Source organism: Tauraco erythrolophus, chromosome 2 (genome assembly GCF_009769465.1).
Source record: "Tauraco erythrolophus isolate bTauEry1 chromosome 2, bTauEry1.pri, whole genome shotgun sequence".
NCBI lineage: Eukaryota > Metazoa > Chordata > Aves > Musophagiformes > Musophagidae > Tauraco > Tauraco erythrolophus.
In genome coordinates, this window is record NC_141466.1 from 19,036,412 (window position 1) to 19,052,369 (window position 15,958).

At 39.0% G+C, this 15,958-nt stretch overlaps 1 protein-coding gene across 1 annotated transcript in view; it reads left to right on the forward strand.

Annotated features, from left to right (window-relative positions):
• REV3L (REV3 like, DNA directed polymerase zeta catalytic subunit) overlaps window positions 1–15,958 on the forward strand; it is a 139,111-nt gene that overhangs the window by 105,008 nt on the left and 18,145 nt on the right. The window contains 4 exon segments of the mRNA XM_086631262.1: window positions 5,270–5,385; window positions 11,256–11,374; window positions 12,005–12,123; window positions 13,092–13,233. Of these exon segments, the coding sequence (XP_086487388.1) occupies window positions 5,270–5,385; window positions 11,256–11,374; window positions 12,005–12,123; window positions 13,092–13,233 (496 nt within the window).

Sequence of the window (15,958 nt, forward strand, 5' to 3'; positions counted from 1 at the left end):
TCCAAGCCTGATGGAGCAGTGGATTCCCATGAATGAGAAATTAAATGTCTGGGCCTCTCCTACACTTTTAAGGCAAATGGTACCACTCTTCCGTAAGTTGCAGGTACTACCAGATGGCAGAAAAGGGCTGGTCCTGTAGGCATGAGAGGAGCAAAATTTGGGGAATTTATGTGGGAATGCACAGTCCCTATCTCCATGACACACAGAGGATGTGGAAACAGGAGGGGCTTGAAAAAAAGTAGTAGGTTTGCTATTACTTGAGACTCACCAGCCACCCATGGCTCTTTTCCCCATGGAAGTAGTTTCTGATAAAAGTACAAAAACAGAGTATGAAATGGTAAGGTTTTTCTTAAAGATTTCGGGGATGAAACATTTGTAAATTACTTAGTTGTTAATACTTAACATTTAAATATTTTGTATAATGTTTTTCTTGTAAAATCAATTTTTTATATTAGATACAATATAATTACAACAATTATATTTGTTCTTCTGTAAATGCACTAGCAACGTTTTCTTTTTAAAATAAAGATGTGTTAATCTAACCTTCTTTTCCCAGACCAGTATCATCTTCTGTGATATTTTCCTGTAGAAATCTTTACTTAATGTCCTGTGTCAACTTTATGGATTTTTATTGTCCAAAGCAAACTGGAAAAATGTCTTCAAAGATTTCAGTTATGTATTTGAGTCACCGAGTATTCTGCTGCCATGCACAGTTACTGCTTTTGTCTGTATCATAGGTCTGGCCTAATTTTTTTTTCCTCTTTTTCTCTCAATTTTAGCTGGAAGAAAAATAGCAGTCAGGAATACCAGACACATAATAGAAGGGAAGGCATAACTGGGAGCTTTAGTGTTCGTTCACGCAACTATCAAATGAGAAAGAGGAAGAGATGGCATAACAGCACATATGACTTAGCTAGAAAGGAAAATAATTGCATTTCTTCTCTCTGCAGCATGTATGAGTTGAATGCTAATGCTGTCGTCTTTAAATCCTGCCAGTATAAATGCTGCCTTTCATCTTTGCAGAGAGACTGGCAACAGCATGCAAAGCACTATCAGTGCCTGTCCTTTTAACAAAAGAGCACTGTGTTGGCAGGCACACCTCTTACCCCTGCGGTGTGAGTCCTAGCCAGCAGCTTTCAAATACCAGTATTACAACTTACTAGTTTCTTGCAGGTGTAAAAGCTGGTCTCATTACAATTTCTTTTAATAAAACAGCTTACACTGATGATGAAGACCAACTGGATACTATAGTGTAAAAATTGTGAGAAGGAAGGATGAAAAATATAAAACTTGTCCCCTTCTTAGCTCACAGCCTGTCGTCTTTGTGGTACCACATGAAAAGGCGAGAGAGAAAGCGAAAGAGAGATAGACTTCAGTTGAGCTCACACCAGCTAAACCTTGGGTTTACCTGTTCATTTTACCATTTGGAATAATGTCTTCTTTTAGCTCTAGGCATCTCTTCTTCTCTAATAGCAAAAAGAATACCACAGGAGATCTCAACAAACGACACATTGGTCCATTGGTACAGCTGGTACATGGGATTAGGCTGCAGGAGAGGGCACTTCTGCTGCATGAATTGAGACGGAGTTGATCAGCAAGGGAATAAGAAGAAAGGAACAACAGCCCCTCATGTTAGGTGCAAGAAATCTGATAGGTCTGTTAAACCTACTGCTTAAGGTAGACTTTATGCATACTGTAGTGCAGGAGTTTAGGGTCTCAAGTGTTGTTCAGTAGAAAGGAGTTCTACTTGAATATAATCTTCCTTTGTTTTTTCCTTCAAAGATAATTCAGAGATACAATTAACCAAAAATTATTTTGATTTTAAAGTTAAGGAAATACCTAAGCATCCATAGATTTGTTAATACTAATTATAGTCCTTTGTGCATATACATTGTGAATTAATACAGATATATATATACAAAATACATGTAAGTGCAACTTACTGCAGTATCTGAGCAACTCAGTTGCTGGTAGTGTGTTTATCGTTTTTCGTGCTTTCAGGATAGCTACTCTACCTTGATTTTCCATGTAGATAGCTTTGTATGAGAGTTGTCTGACTGAAACTTAGACATCTGTATTTCATTGTCAGTGTCTAAGTAGCTACCCTCATCACCATGTATGTTAAAAGGAAAGAACAGGATATCATTCTGCAAGAGATGGCTAAAAGATAAGGAATAGTTCACCCAAAGAGGCTTTTTTTCTTCAATTACAATAAAGAGACCAGCTTAGAAAACTCAAGATGCCAAAATTAGTTTAAATGAGACCCTCCCCTCAATGCATTTGCAATGTCTAGTTGCGAAGGAAAAGCGGAGTAAGTAATACACTGTAAAGTGATACACTGTGGCTCAGTAATGTACCGTTATAGGCAATCCCTAATGGCCTGTACAAGCAAGACTGAGTTCCAAACTAGCACACCAATTATTTTTTTTAATCTTTTTGAGTGATAAACTTTCCAATCTACATCTGAATTTACATAAAATTGTGTTAAAATATGTAATACTCAAGTTAAATGCAATTTATATAAGAAAATGCAGGCATCTGAAAACATCATAAACTACAGTGATTTTATGTCTTGTCCTATAAAATATCTGCCCATCTGAAGGACACTAGAGAAATAACTCTTGAGATTATATGCAGATGGTTTACAGAGGTTGTTTTATTCATTAGCTTAAAAGAGAACAGTAAGATTAACTCAAGAATTGATGAAATATTGTATTCAGTTGCAATACTAATAGTGGTATTTTCAGTAGTAATGTAATAGCCCACTAAAATTTGGTTAAGTAGGAAGTGAGGGAGGTGATGCACTACTTGGGCAAGGAAAAACCCAAAGCAGCTGTCCTTCATCACAGGTGGTAGCTGCTAATATAGTTATGGCAACTTGCTGCTTCCAAACAGTATGCTTGTTTCTGTTCAGAACAGGCTTAAAAGAGCAAGCAAATTCCTGGCACAATGAACACTGTTTTATGTACCACATAAGCAGTTCTTCACAAGTTCTTCACAAGTTTCTCATTCACGTCTGCATCTATCTTAGAACCCATCTGCATAACGTCTTGCCCTGCATAAAATCTACAAGTATTTTCCATTTTGAATTATGTGAAACCAGTTTTCAAATATGAATGTCAATGACTACTTCCTTCATTTTAAATAGTCAGTAGTGTTTTGCAATATGCTAGGACCAGGATAGTTCAGCTGCAAGAATTAACGTGAAAATACGTCAATTTTTTTAACATTTATTCTATGACTGTATAAACCATTCCATAATTCCTTTTTATTTCATAGCTTAGATGGAGCTACTCATAATTTTGGAACCTCAGTTGACAATCATTGTATGTTATGCAGAGCAGCAAGTGGTTGTAATTCTTTTTAACACTGACATTGCTGCTGGAAGGAACTGTAGGCTAGCTTCATTCATTTGTCCATAAATTGTTCCAGGTAGCTTTGGGTTTGTACCACTGGTAGATTAGGCTTCCAAAATGAGTAAATTTACTACTTCTACTCCCGATGATCATTTCCTGTCTCCAAAAGCAAAGAATCATTCATTTGCCATTAACAGCAGATAGCAAAATACCCCTGCAAATGCAAGATGCCAGTTCTTTTACTTTCTTTAAAATGCTAGAAATTAAAAGCTTACTTTAGAATCTTCTGCTTTAGCTGAAGATTGTGTCAAAACCATTCCTTCACACATAGAAGTAGGTGGTAAAAGGGACATTTGCAACTTTTCCTGGCTGGTGCAAAAGCACAAATTGTTATAAAGAGATAGCCATGCTGATTAAGCAGATTAAAATGCTTTTCCCTTTATTTTTTACGAAAAGTTAATGTCTATGACAGAAGTGTGGATGAGCTCTTTTCTGGAGCTATTTTCAGAGTAGTTAGTTACTTCAAAGTGAGTTGTCATCTACCTTTCACTGGGACACACTAGCAAGGAAGACACTTCTACAATTCGGGGAAAGGGTATACTCCTGTATCCACCAGTCAGGAAATACTGGCTTTTTTTGATGTGTTTAAGGATGCAAAAAGTACAGAGATCCTGTTCATAAGCCAAGGTCCTTGCCTACTTCTCCCATGAACTAAGGTCTACAAGCCTGCATCGTGTCATGGGGTTGGGCATAGACAGCGGTACAGGGTGCTCAACCTATCGTCCAGTCCTCTACCTCCTGACAGCTGCCCATTTGTCATTCAGTTGTATTGAATGCTGCCTGCTGGAACTCAAAACCTCTTGACTGAGCTGCACTGAAAGAATTAGCTATTCTTCCCAGCGAAGCTTCCTCTTCCCCGCCCACCCCCCGCTTCTGCCTAGCCCAAGAAAATCATTCTTAGGCTCTTCAGCAAGTGACCAGATCATGACTTCTGGTTTTAATAGTGTCTACTCAAAAAGTAGGTGATACAGGCTCCTCTGAGCTGACTCCTTCCTGTGGTTTGACCTTGAAGCCACCTTGTTTGTCCTTTTGTTTAGTCAGCTTTTCTCTGAGCCTGACTGGAAGATGGGCAGTGACTGTGTCAGAAGACAATTCTGACTTTTCTTTTTGTCATATCTGAGCCAGTCAAATTTTCCACCTGGCATGAGATACAGAATAAAATGAGGTTTTTCTTGTCTATCTCATAGAAAGAAGGTTATCTTAAAGGAAGAGGTATTTAAATAGAACTGGTACATACAGTTGCCTTTCTCCATGTTTCAGTTTTCACAGCTATCACTCAACTGCGAATTGTAACTTTCCCAACAAAGAGTCACCATTTAGGACTAGAAGTGGCCTCTGATTATTATAAGCTACACTGCAGTATGCGTGACATGTTATTTGCAAAACATCCAAGTAGCCTAGTAGCAAATTCTGTTCTATTTCATAAAGGGAAATAGTACAACAAAGTTTGAAGACAAGCTGTATTTCATTGCACATCTCTCTTGTGACGGTAGCTAGATTTCAGTTTATGCTCAACACAGCCTGATTCCATCGATAAAACCTAATTAGACCTAGATTTTGTACTTTATTTGTAAAGACTGAAATAATAAGAGTATGTGGGGGAAGAAAAAAATTCCACTGAAAATATTCCTTCTAAAAAATTTTTCAGTTGAATGTTATTTAAAATCCTAAAAGACTGTCACAGTTTTAAATATTGTCCCCTAGTCTGGATGCTGCTTTCATAGAAACCCATTGTGACTGCTTTTTCTTTAAACTCAATGTGATTAGAGTGAAATCCTGTTTGTACTCTGTTCATGGAAAATATTTTCTTAAATAACATGAAGCTCATTTTTCTTTTTCCCCCCTCTCTCTAGATATGACCCAGACATTTTATTAGGCTATGAAGTCCAGATGCATTCCTGGGGTTATCTCTTACAGAGGGCTGCTGCATTAAATGTTGATTTATGCCAGATGATTTCTCGTGTGCCAGGTAAGTTATTGTATAGGGTTTCAGTTCCAATAGTCTATGAATAAATTAAAAAAATAAATGCAGAGTATTTCTTCAGATGGATCTCTTTTTGTTGTTGCCATTGTGTTGTTATAGGTATAATCACACCAAAAAAAAACCCCAAACTTGAAATATCAATGAGATTCTGGTTTTCAATGTTTTCTGAATTTTTAAATTCCTTGTGTATTCCACTTCTGGGTGTCTTATATCCGTGAACCTAGACTCATTTTCAGTAGCTGTGTGTGTTGTTTCCTGTTTTGGGGTTCCTTCTGCTACCAAACCTTCTCTTGCTTCTTGGCTTCAGTCATGTGTATATGTCATTCAGAGTACCTCTCATAATCGTTATTTGCAGTTTCTCTGGCTGGGATATGAGGACATAAAGATGAACCTGAGCAGCACTTGTCCTGGTCAGCAGCTCTGTAAGAAAACCCTTACTTTCAATAGCCATTCTTGTACTGTGGGCAAATTTTACTTGCCCAAGTGCTGATGCTTCCCTCCAACATTCAGAAAAAGATCTGTTTGGGGTTTTTTCTTGAAAACCTGGGGAAAGTTATCCAGGAGAGTGGTAAGCCTATTGTCTATACTTAGCCAATCAATAAAAGCTATCATTGTAAAGAATGCAGTTAGTGAACAGCTAAATAAATGTGTTGCACCTGAGAATAGTTAAGATGACTTTGTAAAATTAAAAACTGTCTCCAGAATTTGTTGTAGCTCTTCATAGTCATCAAGATGTGGATGAGGAAGATAATGATTTTAAAAATCAGAATGATTGAAAAAGCTGCTTTTGTTAGGGCTCTTGCCAAAGATCTGTACAGAAACTAAATAGCCATGAAATAAGAAGTGCTTTCCTGTGATTGTCCTATTAAAAACTTGATCATGTTATTCTGTAATGATTCATAGAATCATAGAATGGTTAGGGTTGGAAGGGACCTTAAAGATCATCTAGTTCCAACCCCCCTCCCATGGGCAGAGAAATCCTCCACTACACCAGGTTGCCCAAAGCCTCATCCAACCTGGCGTTGAACACTTCCAGGGATGGGGCATCCACAACTTCTCTGGGCAACCTGTTCCACTGCCTCACCACCCTCAATGTAAAAAATTTCTTCCTTATATCTGATCGAAATCTGCCCTCTTTCAGTGTAAATCCATTGCCCCTTGTCCTATCACTACACGCCCTTGTAAAAAGTCCCTCTCCAGCTTTCCTGGAGGCCCCCTTTAGGTACTGGAAAGCTGCTATAAGATCACCCCGGAACCTTCTCTTCTCCAGGCTGAACAGCCCCAACTCTCTTAGCCTGTCTTCATAGCAGAGGTGCTCCAGCCCTCGCATCATCTTCGTGGCCCTCCTCTGGACTTGCTCCAGCAGCTCCATGTCCTTCTTATGTTGGGGACTCCAGAGCTGAACGCAGTATTCCAGGTGGGGTCTCACGAGAGCAGAGTAGAGGGGCAGAATCACTTCCTTCGACCTGCTGGCCATGCCTCTTTTGATGCAGCCCAGGATACGATTTGCTTTCTGGGCTGCCAGCGCACATTGCCAGCTCATGTTGAGCTTCTCATCCACCAGCACTCTCAAGTCCTTTTCTTCAGGGTTGCTCTCAATCCATTCTCCACCCAGCCTGTACTTGTGCTTGGGATTGCCCCGACCCACGTGCAGGACCTTGCACTTGGCCTTGTTGAACTTCATGACGTTCTCACAGGCCCACCTCTCCAGCCTGTCAAGGTCCCTCTGGATGGCATCCCTTCCCTCCAGCATGTCCACAACACCATTGATTGAAAAAGCAAATGAAATTTTAGGAATTATGGAGCAAGGAAAATATAAAACAATGAATGTAAATGTAAAGATCTATAGTTTGCTTTGCACCTCAAATACTCTAGCCTCTTCGTAACCTTTCCCCCATCCAAATGGATATAGGAGAACTGGTAAAGATGAGAAGGGTAATCCGAATGTGTCTAGTAATTTAGTAAGTTAAGAATCCAGAAGCAACAAAACTGGGTAAGAAAGATAAAAGCCTATGAAATCTTGAAGGATATAAAGGAAAATACGGATTGGTTGGTCATGGTCTTTTCCAATGCGAGAACTGGAAATCATCAAATGAAGCTAGCAAATGGCAGCTACAGAATAGGAGTTGATTTTTCACCTCTGGGTTGTTGAACTGTTCAGTTCTTTACCACACGATAGTACAAATGCTTAAAGCGGAGATAAATTCTTGGAAGAAAAGTCCATTGGGAGCTATTACATATGGGAAAATGTCTGGCCCAGGAAGCTGCAAATGGTTAGAAGCTGGGAGAGTTCTAGAGAGACTATCAATAGATGCTTCACCTGTTCTTGAAGCATCTGCTTTTGGGTACTTGATAGAACATGATACTGGGCTAGTTGTGTCTTTGTGCTTACCCAGCATAGCAATAACATCTTTTATGTTGGCATCCTCTGTGCCTCGCATCTTCAGTTGGAAGTTGTTGGTGACTGGACCTTCGTGAATTTTTCGATCATAGAATCATAGAATGGTTAGGGTTGGAAGTGATCTCAAAGATCATCTAGTTCCAACCCCCCTGCCATGAGCAGGGACACCCTCCACTACACCAGGTTGCTCAACACCTCATCCAACCCGACCTTGAACACTTCCAGGGATGGGGCATCTAAACTTCTCTGGGCAACCTTAAGATACTTAATATTTTAAAGCAGGAACACATGACAGTTTAAATATGAATTGGCCATCAAAGATCACAAGTGTCCTTCAGCACGAAGGTCTCAAATTTGTTCTTCAGAAATAATAACTGATTGCATGAACCTGTTCCCCTGATGGCTCAAATTGAGATGGTACACTGGTTGCAATAGTAACATCTCTGGGTACAGTCTTCAGAGGTATTGAAAGATGTTCAGAAAAACTTTTGACCCCTTACACTTCAAGGTTTGCAATGTCTTTGATAAGAGGACTGATAAGTGTTGCAGTCGAAGATTTCTTAAACCTCCAAAGATTGCAAAGGTTTACTGCGCTGCTGTAGAAGTATAGCTGAACAATCTCTTCAGTTCAGGACAGGTAACTAATGTGTCTCTGCTTTTGTTCTCAAAGGCTGTCACAGCTCTTGTCTTGCGGGACAGCTATGTCTGCATTGTAGTTGATGGAGAATCAACAGTTACATCAGCAAAGCTCTCAATAGTACCCATCTTTGTGACATAAACTGTTGTTCAAGTTACTGGAATTGAGATAAACATGAAGAGTTCCCCAAAGAAAAAGGTTACTTCTCTGGGAACTGTATGGTTCTTAGTGGTGATGTCCCTATGTGTTTCCCACACAACACGGGTTCAGTTCTAGTGAAGGAAACCAGGGTTGTAGCCTTTAACATTTGGACATAAAGTTCGGGTGGGCATGTGGGCTGTAGGCATGATCTCCACAGCACTGGTGTTCATAGAACAGATGTTCTTGTGCCCGGTGGTAGATGCACACCCAGAAGTGGAATACAGAACACTTAAAATGTTTCTAAAAATTAGTGTTATTATAAGGTAAGTAATTATTCTTTTTTGACTGAACTGCAGGAGGAAGATACAGAAATGTTCACACTGATGAGCTCCTCCCAGAAATGTCATGCCTAAGTGTGGGCTTGCATGCATGACCATAAACATTCAAGTGTTGTGTTCTCTGTTGCTTTGTGGCCTCCTTGTCCATGGTTTTGACCCCATCTATGTTCCTCTTGCTTTTCCAACCCCTATGCTTCATATTTCCCTCCCTTCTTCACATGCTGTATTTTCAGAACAGGAAGTGCTCCTTCAAGCAGTATGCTCCTCTTTCCTCCTATTGAAATAAAGATGGAAGGTACTTTTCCTTCCCTTTCCTGTGATTTCAACTTAACAAAAAGAAAGCTGGACTTCTCTCTGGTTTTGCTTTATTGGCTGAGTCTGGTGCTGCCTCTGCCATTTACAAGTGAACTATTCATAAGTCATTAGGACACACCACAAGAGAAGTGAGTACTGTGCCTGTGTGTAGCGGCATTTTTTGTGTGTGCTCTGTGGCCTCCTATTTCCTCCTTTCCATCACAGCTCAAAGTTAGGGAGTGGGTAACAGAGGATGAGAGAAGACTTCTTTTTGTTTCATCATGCACCCTTAAAAGATAGAATGTCCAGTTCTGCTTCTTAACAACTTTGTTTCCAAAGAGGTTCATGTGGTTCTGGTGATATATTCCCCACACCAGTTGTAGAGCGCTACAAGTTTTTTGTAATTTTCCAACGCTCATCATCTGCAGAGTCTCTTCTTCATCATGGCAGTGGGTCTCTTGTGACCACAGTATGTCACCTGTCTTTACAGCAAGACATGAAGCGAACTGAAGAAATACAGGGAATCTCCTAAACAAGTCAAAAGAGAACTAGGATGACACTGCAGAAAGCAGAACTCACTGATAGTTTCTGCTTCCAACAAAAAAAATATTGGGGGGAGGGGGAAGTAAGTTCCTCACTTTCACAGGAGGTCCAGCATGTGGAAATGAAGAAGAGCAGAAGAAAAAACGTTGCTGCTTGTGGGACATTTTTTCCATCCAAACATGAAAAGAGAAATTGCTATTTTTCTTCCTTAAAAATCTGAAATAATAAGGATGTTAAAAAGATGGTGTGCGTTTTGATAAAGTGTGTGAAAAGTCTACTAAATTTTGTCAAGGCTCTGTGATTTATTGGTACGGTCACTAAATGACAAATAGGTTTTCTTAACCATATTTTGATTGGTATGATACACTTTTGAAAGATGAACGTAACTGCTGTGTTACACTGTTTCACAGCAGTTCTGCAGAATTTCAGGCAATTTTTACTTCTGTCTTCAAGGGTGAATGTGCTTCATGGCTGTCTGAGGAATTAATTGCTCAGTTCTGATCATTAATGCAAAGCATTGTGTGTCCACGCGTCTATACGCTCTGTCTAAAATGTTCTGCTTATTAGTAGGGCACTGTTCAGGGATATCTGATAAATTTCACAGCCAACAGTTGAAAAATGGGTATGGATTCAGAATTGTGGGAAAAGTGCCTCAAAGTGCTTTCTCTTCCATTAAGCTAATAAGAAGGAACAAGACTGGAGGATCAAATAGTACAGTGTGTTTTCATATTGAATTTTAAACTGTGCCGTTTTAAAAAAGTCTTTGTAAACTCAGAAAGACTACCAAAACTGTAGCCTTAGGCTGACTGAACAAAAGACTTTCAAGAAACCTATACCAAAAAGACTGTCTTCTCTTGTGTTGTAGTATTTCAAAGCATGAAAAAAACAAAGATGGCAAAAGAGTATGTCTTTCCTATACCATAGTCACCACTGTCTTACAGAAAGATTCGGAGTGCTACTTCTGCCTCTGCATTTGTTCCTGCCTATTTCCTTCTCTCTCTGTTTGTGCTATCCAGAACTTATGTCTACCTGCTCCCACTGCAGTGGGTTTGCTTTTACTGTGTGAAAGGCACTGAGTTTTCTCTCCTATGACCTGGTTCCAACTGTGTAAGATCATTAAAAGTAAAGCCTTGAGTTATAAACTCTTTAAGGCAGAAATCACTTTTTTCTTTTTTTTTTTTTTTTTATGTTGTGCACTAACGTGTGCAGCTAGCGTACAAGTAACGTGCAGCACTGCTTAACCAATGTATTTGCTATGGGCACCATTTCAGTGAAACCAAAGTAAGAGTTATCTTCAAACGGATGTGCGAGAGCAGAAAAACCTAGGGGAGTTTTATTTAGAGATTGAGTGGAAGACTGGTAAATAAATAATTTTGTGCAATCAGTAACAAGTCTATGAATTCTTGTTTTTCAAAAGAGCTCAAATTGGAAGAGGGATAGCTTGGTCTTGTCTTGACTGTCCTATGAGTTGTGTAAATATATTCTCTTTTAATGCCTTTAGATGAAAAGAAAGAGAACAGATTTGCAGCTGAGATGGATGAATACGGATCAGATACAATGAGTGAAATAAATATTGTTGGGCGAATTGTCTTAAATATTTGGAGAATGATGAGAAATGAGGTAAAGTTTTTAGAAGGTTAATGTATTTGACTTACTGGGGTTTTTTTTATTATTGTAGACTTTGTTGAAAATTCCGTCTAACTGACCTAACTTTTTGTTCTTTATTTGTACACCTTTTCAAATAGAGCAGTCTGCCACCTTGTGAGAATGGCCATTTGCATATGGCTAAAATGTAAAATACTGAAGCCCTTATCTTTCAGTATGTTTCTTAATGATATTCCTTTTCACTTTGTGGGTTTTGAGAACAACTTACTTGTTTTAGCAATTTGTCTAGTATGATGTTTTTACTAAATTAAACACTTTAACTTATTTTAAGCTGTCAGACTCACTGATTGGTTTGCTGTTTATGACTTTACATTTAATACTCAAATGGTTCAGTCTTTACAAATCTTGTTCTGACCAAGTTCAGACCTGATCTTTGTGATCTACTTAATTCTACATATTTTTTTCAATTGATGAGAGATATTCTTTCCTGACTTGTAAATAGAGACTTCTAAGTGTAAATGTCTACCTTTTAACAGAGAATGCTAATAAAAGGTTAATAAGTGTAGTTGCTACAGGATTTAAAAAGTAGAGATTCTTTGATTATGAAAGACATCATGCATGTTAACACGTCCTCTGTTTTTCTAGGTGAATCTAATGAATTACACTTTTGAAAATGTGGGCTTTCATGTTCTTCATCAACGTTTTCCTTTATTTACTTTCCGAGTTCTGTCTGATTGGTTTGATAATAAGGCAGATGTCTACAGGTAATGATCTATTTATTAATGCATTTTGTTAACATTGGATAGGTATAAGCGAAAATCAGCATGGGAAGAAATAATCAATTTAGTTCAGGTACTAGAACGGTTTATATGCAGCAACATGAGCTTATTTACTCTGCTGTTCTGTTGTGTAGTTATACCCTGAATATTTCGTCTCTGTGTATTTTTCTGTTTAAAGTACACAAAACCAAAACAAAATTTCAGTTACAGTTTCAACATACCTGAATAGATGTACTGTCTTGAAGTTCTGTAAGGTCTTTATTTTGTATATACTGTTCATCAGAGGGACTTCTAACAAGCTGTCAGGTTTCTGTTTTACTTCACAGTGCATGTCAACCAAGCTAGGCTTAAAAATAGTATAGAACAATGTGCAAGATGTTAAGTAACTATAGTTAAGACAGTAACTATAATACCTTTATATGACACGCTGGACTTCACTCTTCCTTGGAGTTATCTGGTACTGTGTGATATGAACAATTCATAAAACTGAATACTGATCTGAACATCTTTCATGACATACATATAAATTCTGTAAAAGTTAAATACCTTTCAAGTAGATGGAAACTTCGTGAAATTATAAATTTATGTTCAACTGAGATAGGTGTTCTTAATACAGAAGGATGTTTCCACGAAAGTCCACTTGGTTGAAAAAGACAGATGAAGAGAAATACGAGTTCCTGTTCCAGTAATCCTTTAGGGCAGTAAAGAAAACAGGATATAGTATGTCATTGAGATATGCCTTAACAGTAGTTTGCTGTAACACATTCTTTGTACATCTTTAGAATATGTAAGTTTATGTTTATGTGCACCATGTTTTTGAAAGAGCCGTATGAAAATGTCCTAGGGGAAATTTTATTTTCTGGTTTGTAACAAGCTATCATAAAAATAGATTTTTCTTAGTAGAAAGAGCAGCGTTCTCCTGACTGTTAATAACAAGGCGTTCACTTTCACAGGTGGAAAATGGTTGATCATTATGTTAGCCGGGTCCGTGGGAATCTCCAGCTGTTAGACAAACTGGATTTGATTGACAGGACAAGTGAAATGGCGAGACTTTTTGGGATTCAGTTCTTACATGTATTAACAAGAGGCTCCCAGGTAAGATTTAGTTTGCCTTACACTTCACAAAAGCAAAATAATCTTTACATAGTGTTTTATTTCTTCAGTATGTTTTCAGTCAGTATATGTATTTTCATAAGGTCACAGAAGACTGTTTTGCATAACATGAAATTGAAACGTAAAGAAAGGCAATTCAAAAGCAGTAATAATGGGTTGGGTGGTTAGTCTCAGAGATTAAAAATAGCTGTTAAACATAGAGTGCCCCAAATGTAATCACACCAGTGAGTCTCTTCTGACTTTAGGAGCACTGAGTTTTCCCTTCGAGTTGATATTTTTCACACTTACAGGAGTCTGAAAATGAATGCTTTTTAAAACATAAAGAAATATAACTGAGCATCTTTTAGAAAGATGAGATTATTTTCTTCCAGGGAAGACAAAGCTGCATCGACTGTGTTCTAAGTGACATTTTCTGTGACACATACCTCTAGGTGAGATCTGATGATAAGACAAGAAGGGCTCCGGCTATATTAAGTACACGTGTCATGCAAGATGCGTGTGGTTCTGTTATTTTGATACTAGCATCAGAGGGAACGGGAGCCGGTCAGAGTGCGATTTACACTACTCTTTCTTTAAGACCCCAGCAGTCTCCAGTAATACCAAAGGCTTTGCTTGCCCAGGTTCTGAGTGACTACACTAACTAGAGTGTTATCTTGGCTTCACATGAGCCCTGAACAGCACCTGAAACGAGACAACTACTCTTGCTCACGTGTGTCTGCTCTTCTGTTGTCCTCTCCTACCATCTTTCTGCTTTCTGTTTCAATAGACATTTAGCTGAGGTGACCAGGACTGATTACTTTGCCAACTTCTGTGGACAAAAAGGCAACTTAAAAACTAATGTCCTAAGCAGACCAGCATTGTCTTAAGCCAGCCAGAAACAGAAGTGTCTGAAGCTGCAGTTCCTTAATGATTCAACCCAATTTAAAAATGTTGCCACCTTTTTTCCTTTGACTGCAGTTGCCTGCGTCATCTCTCAACCCAGTGCAGGTTCTTCTGGTCTTGCCTTCTTTTTTTATTTATTTATTTTATTTTTATTTTTTTGGGGGGTGTGGGGCAGTGTGGCACTGGCAGCAGAACCATTGTGGCACTTAGTAGATATTTACCAGTTTAGCTCCCTGACTGGTCTACCATGTTATCAGAAAAGTACCGCTGTTGGAGGAAGGGAACAGAAATCTGCAGTTAGGGACAGGGAGGGGGGGACTGGCATACTGCCAACGTAGATATGCTTAAACTGTCATGATTGCATCCCACAAAGACTGTTCTGCCTGTCGTCTTCTCAAATGGCTGTGAGTGGGAGTGAGCAACAGAAACGTGCTGCATTTTCTATCCTGACTGTTCTTTTCTCTTTCCTTCTGTGCGTGTATGTTTTGTTTCCATTGAAACTTTCTAGATCACAAAAATGGCAGTTGCAACAATTCCCAGTCACCTCAAATAATTTTTTTTTCACTCAGAAGAATCATCACTAACTTTTATGAAGATATGCCTTTTCTCCTTAGATGAAAAAGATGTTAAAGTGGAATAGTACTAAGAACAGATTTCAGATATTTTATTTTTTGCATATTTTTGTATCTCTTGCGAAGTTTTACAAGACCTTTTTTAAAGGTGATTTTTTTCTTTTCTTTTATTAAGCTGTCTTAAATATTCCATAGTACAATAAACAAATCTAACAGGAGATGGTCGTAGGCATCTGGCTTATTAGTCAGATGATTGAAGAACTTGCTGAAAACCAGAAAAAAAAAACACCTAGCTGTTGCCAGATCCAATCCCTGACCACCTCATCACACATCGGAGCTCATCACTGGTCACAAGTTAGTGCGCAGTTAGTGCAAGACAGCATACAAAACCTTAAAAAAATACACCTTCAAAAAATACACCTTCAAACCCCAACCTGTTTGTAAGGTAGCAGGGTCTTGTTAAATCTATTGGTCCTGTAAGTTCATTTATAACATCAAAGTTAAAGAAATTACCTAATCCATTCAGTATAATAATTGAGTATGTAGTGCGTCAGGCAGAAGGCTTTTGAACAGTGGTTTAGTTGCAAAGCACAGGATTTTCGAGGCAGCCCAGAAAGCCAACCATATCTTGGGCTGCATCAAAAGGAGCATGGCCAGCAGGTCGAGGGAAGTGATTCTGCCCCTCTCCTCTGCTCTCGTGAGACCCCACCTGGAATATTGCGTTCAGCTCTGGAGTCCCCAACACAAGAAGGACATGGAGCTGCTGGAGCAGGTCCAGAGGAGGGCCACAAAGATGATCCGAGAGCTGGAACACCTCTGCTATGAAGACAGGCTGAGAGAGTTGGGGCTGTGCAGCCTGGAGAAGAGAAGGCTGTGCAGCCTTCCAGTGCTTAAAGGGGGCCTACAGGAAAGCTGGAGAGGGACTTTTTCCAAAGGCGTGTAGTGACAGGACAAGGGGCAATGGCTTTAAATTGAAAGAGGGCAGATTTCGATTAGATATAAGGAAGAAATTTTTCATTCAGAGGGTGGTGAGGTACTGGAACAGGTTTCCCAGAGAAGTTGTAGATGCCCCATCTCTGGAAGTGTTCAAGGCCAGGTTGGATGAGGCTTTGGGCAACCTGGTCTAGTGGAGGGTTTCCCTGCCCATGGCAGGGGGGTTGGAACTAGATGATCTTTGAGGTCCCTTCCAACCCTAACCATTCTATGATTCTATGATTTTAGGATTATATAGGATTGTTCTTAGATATTTTTGG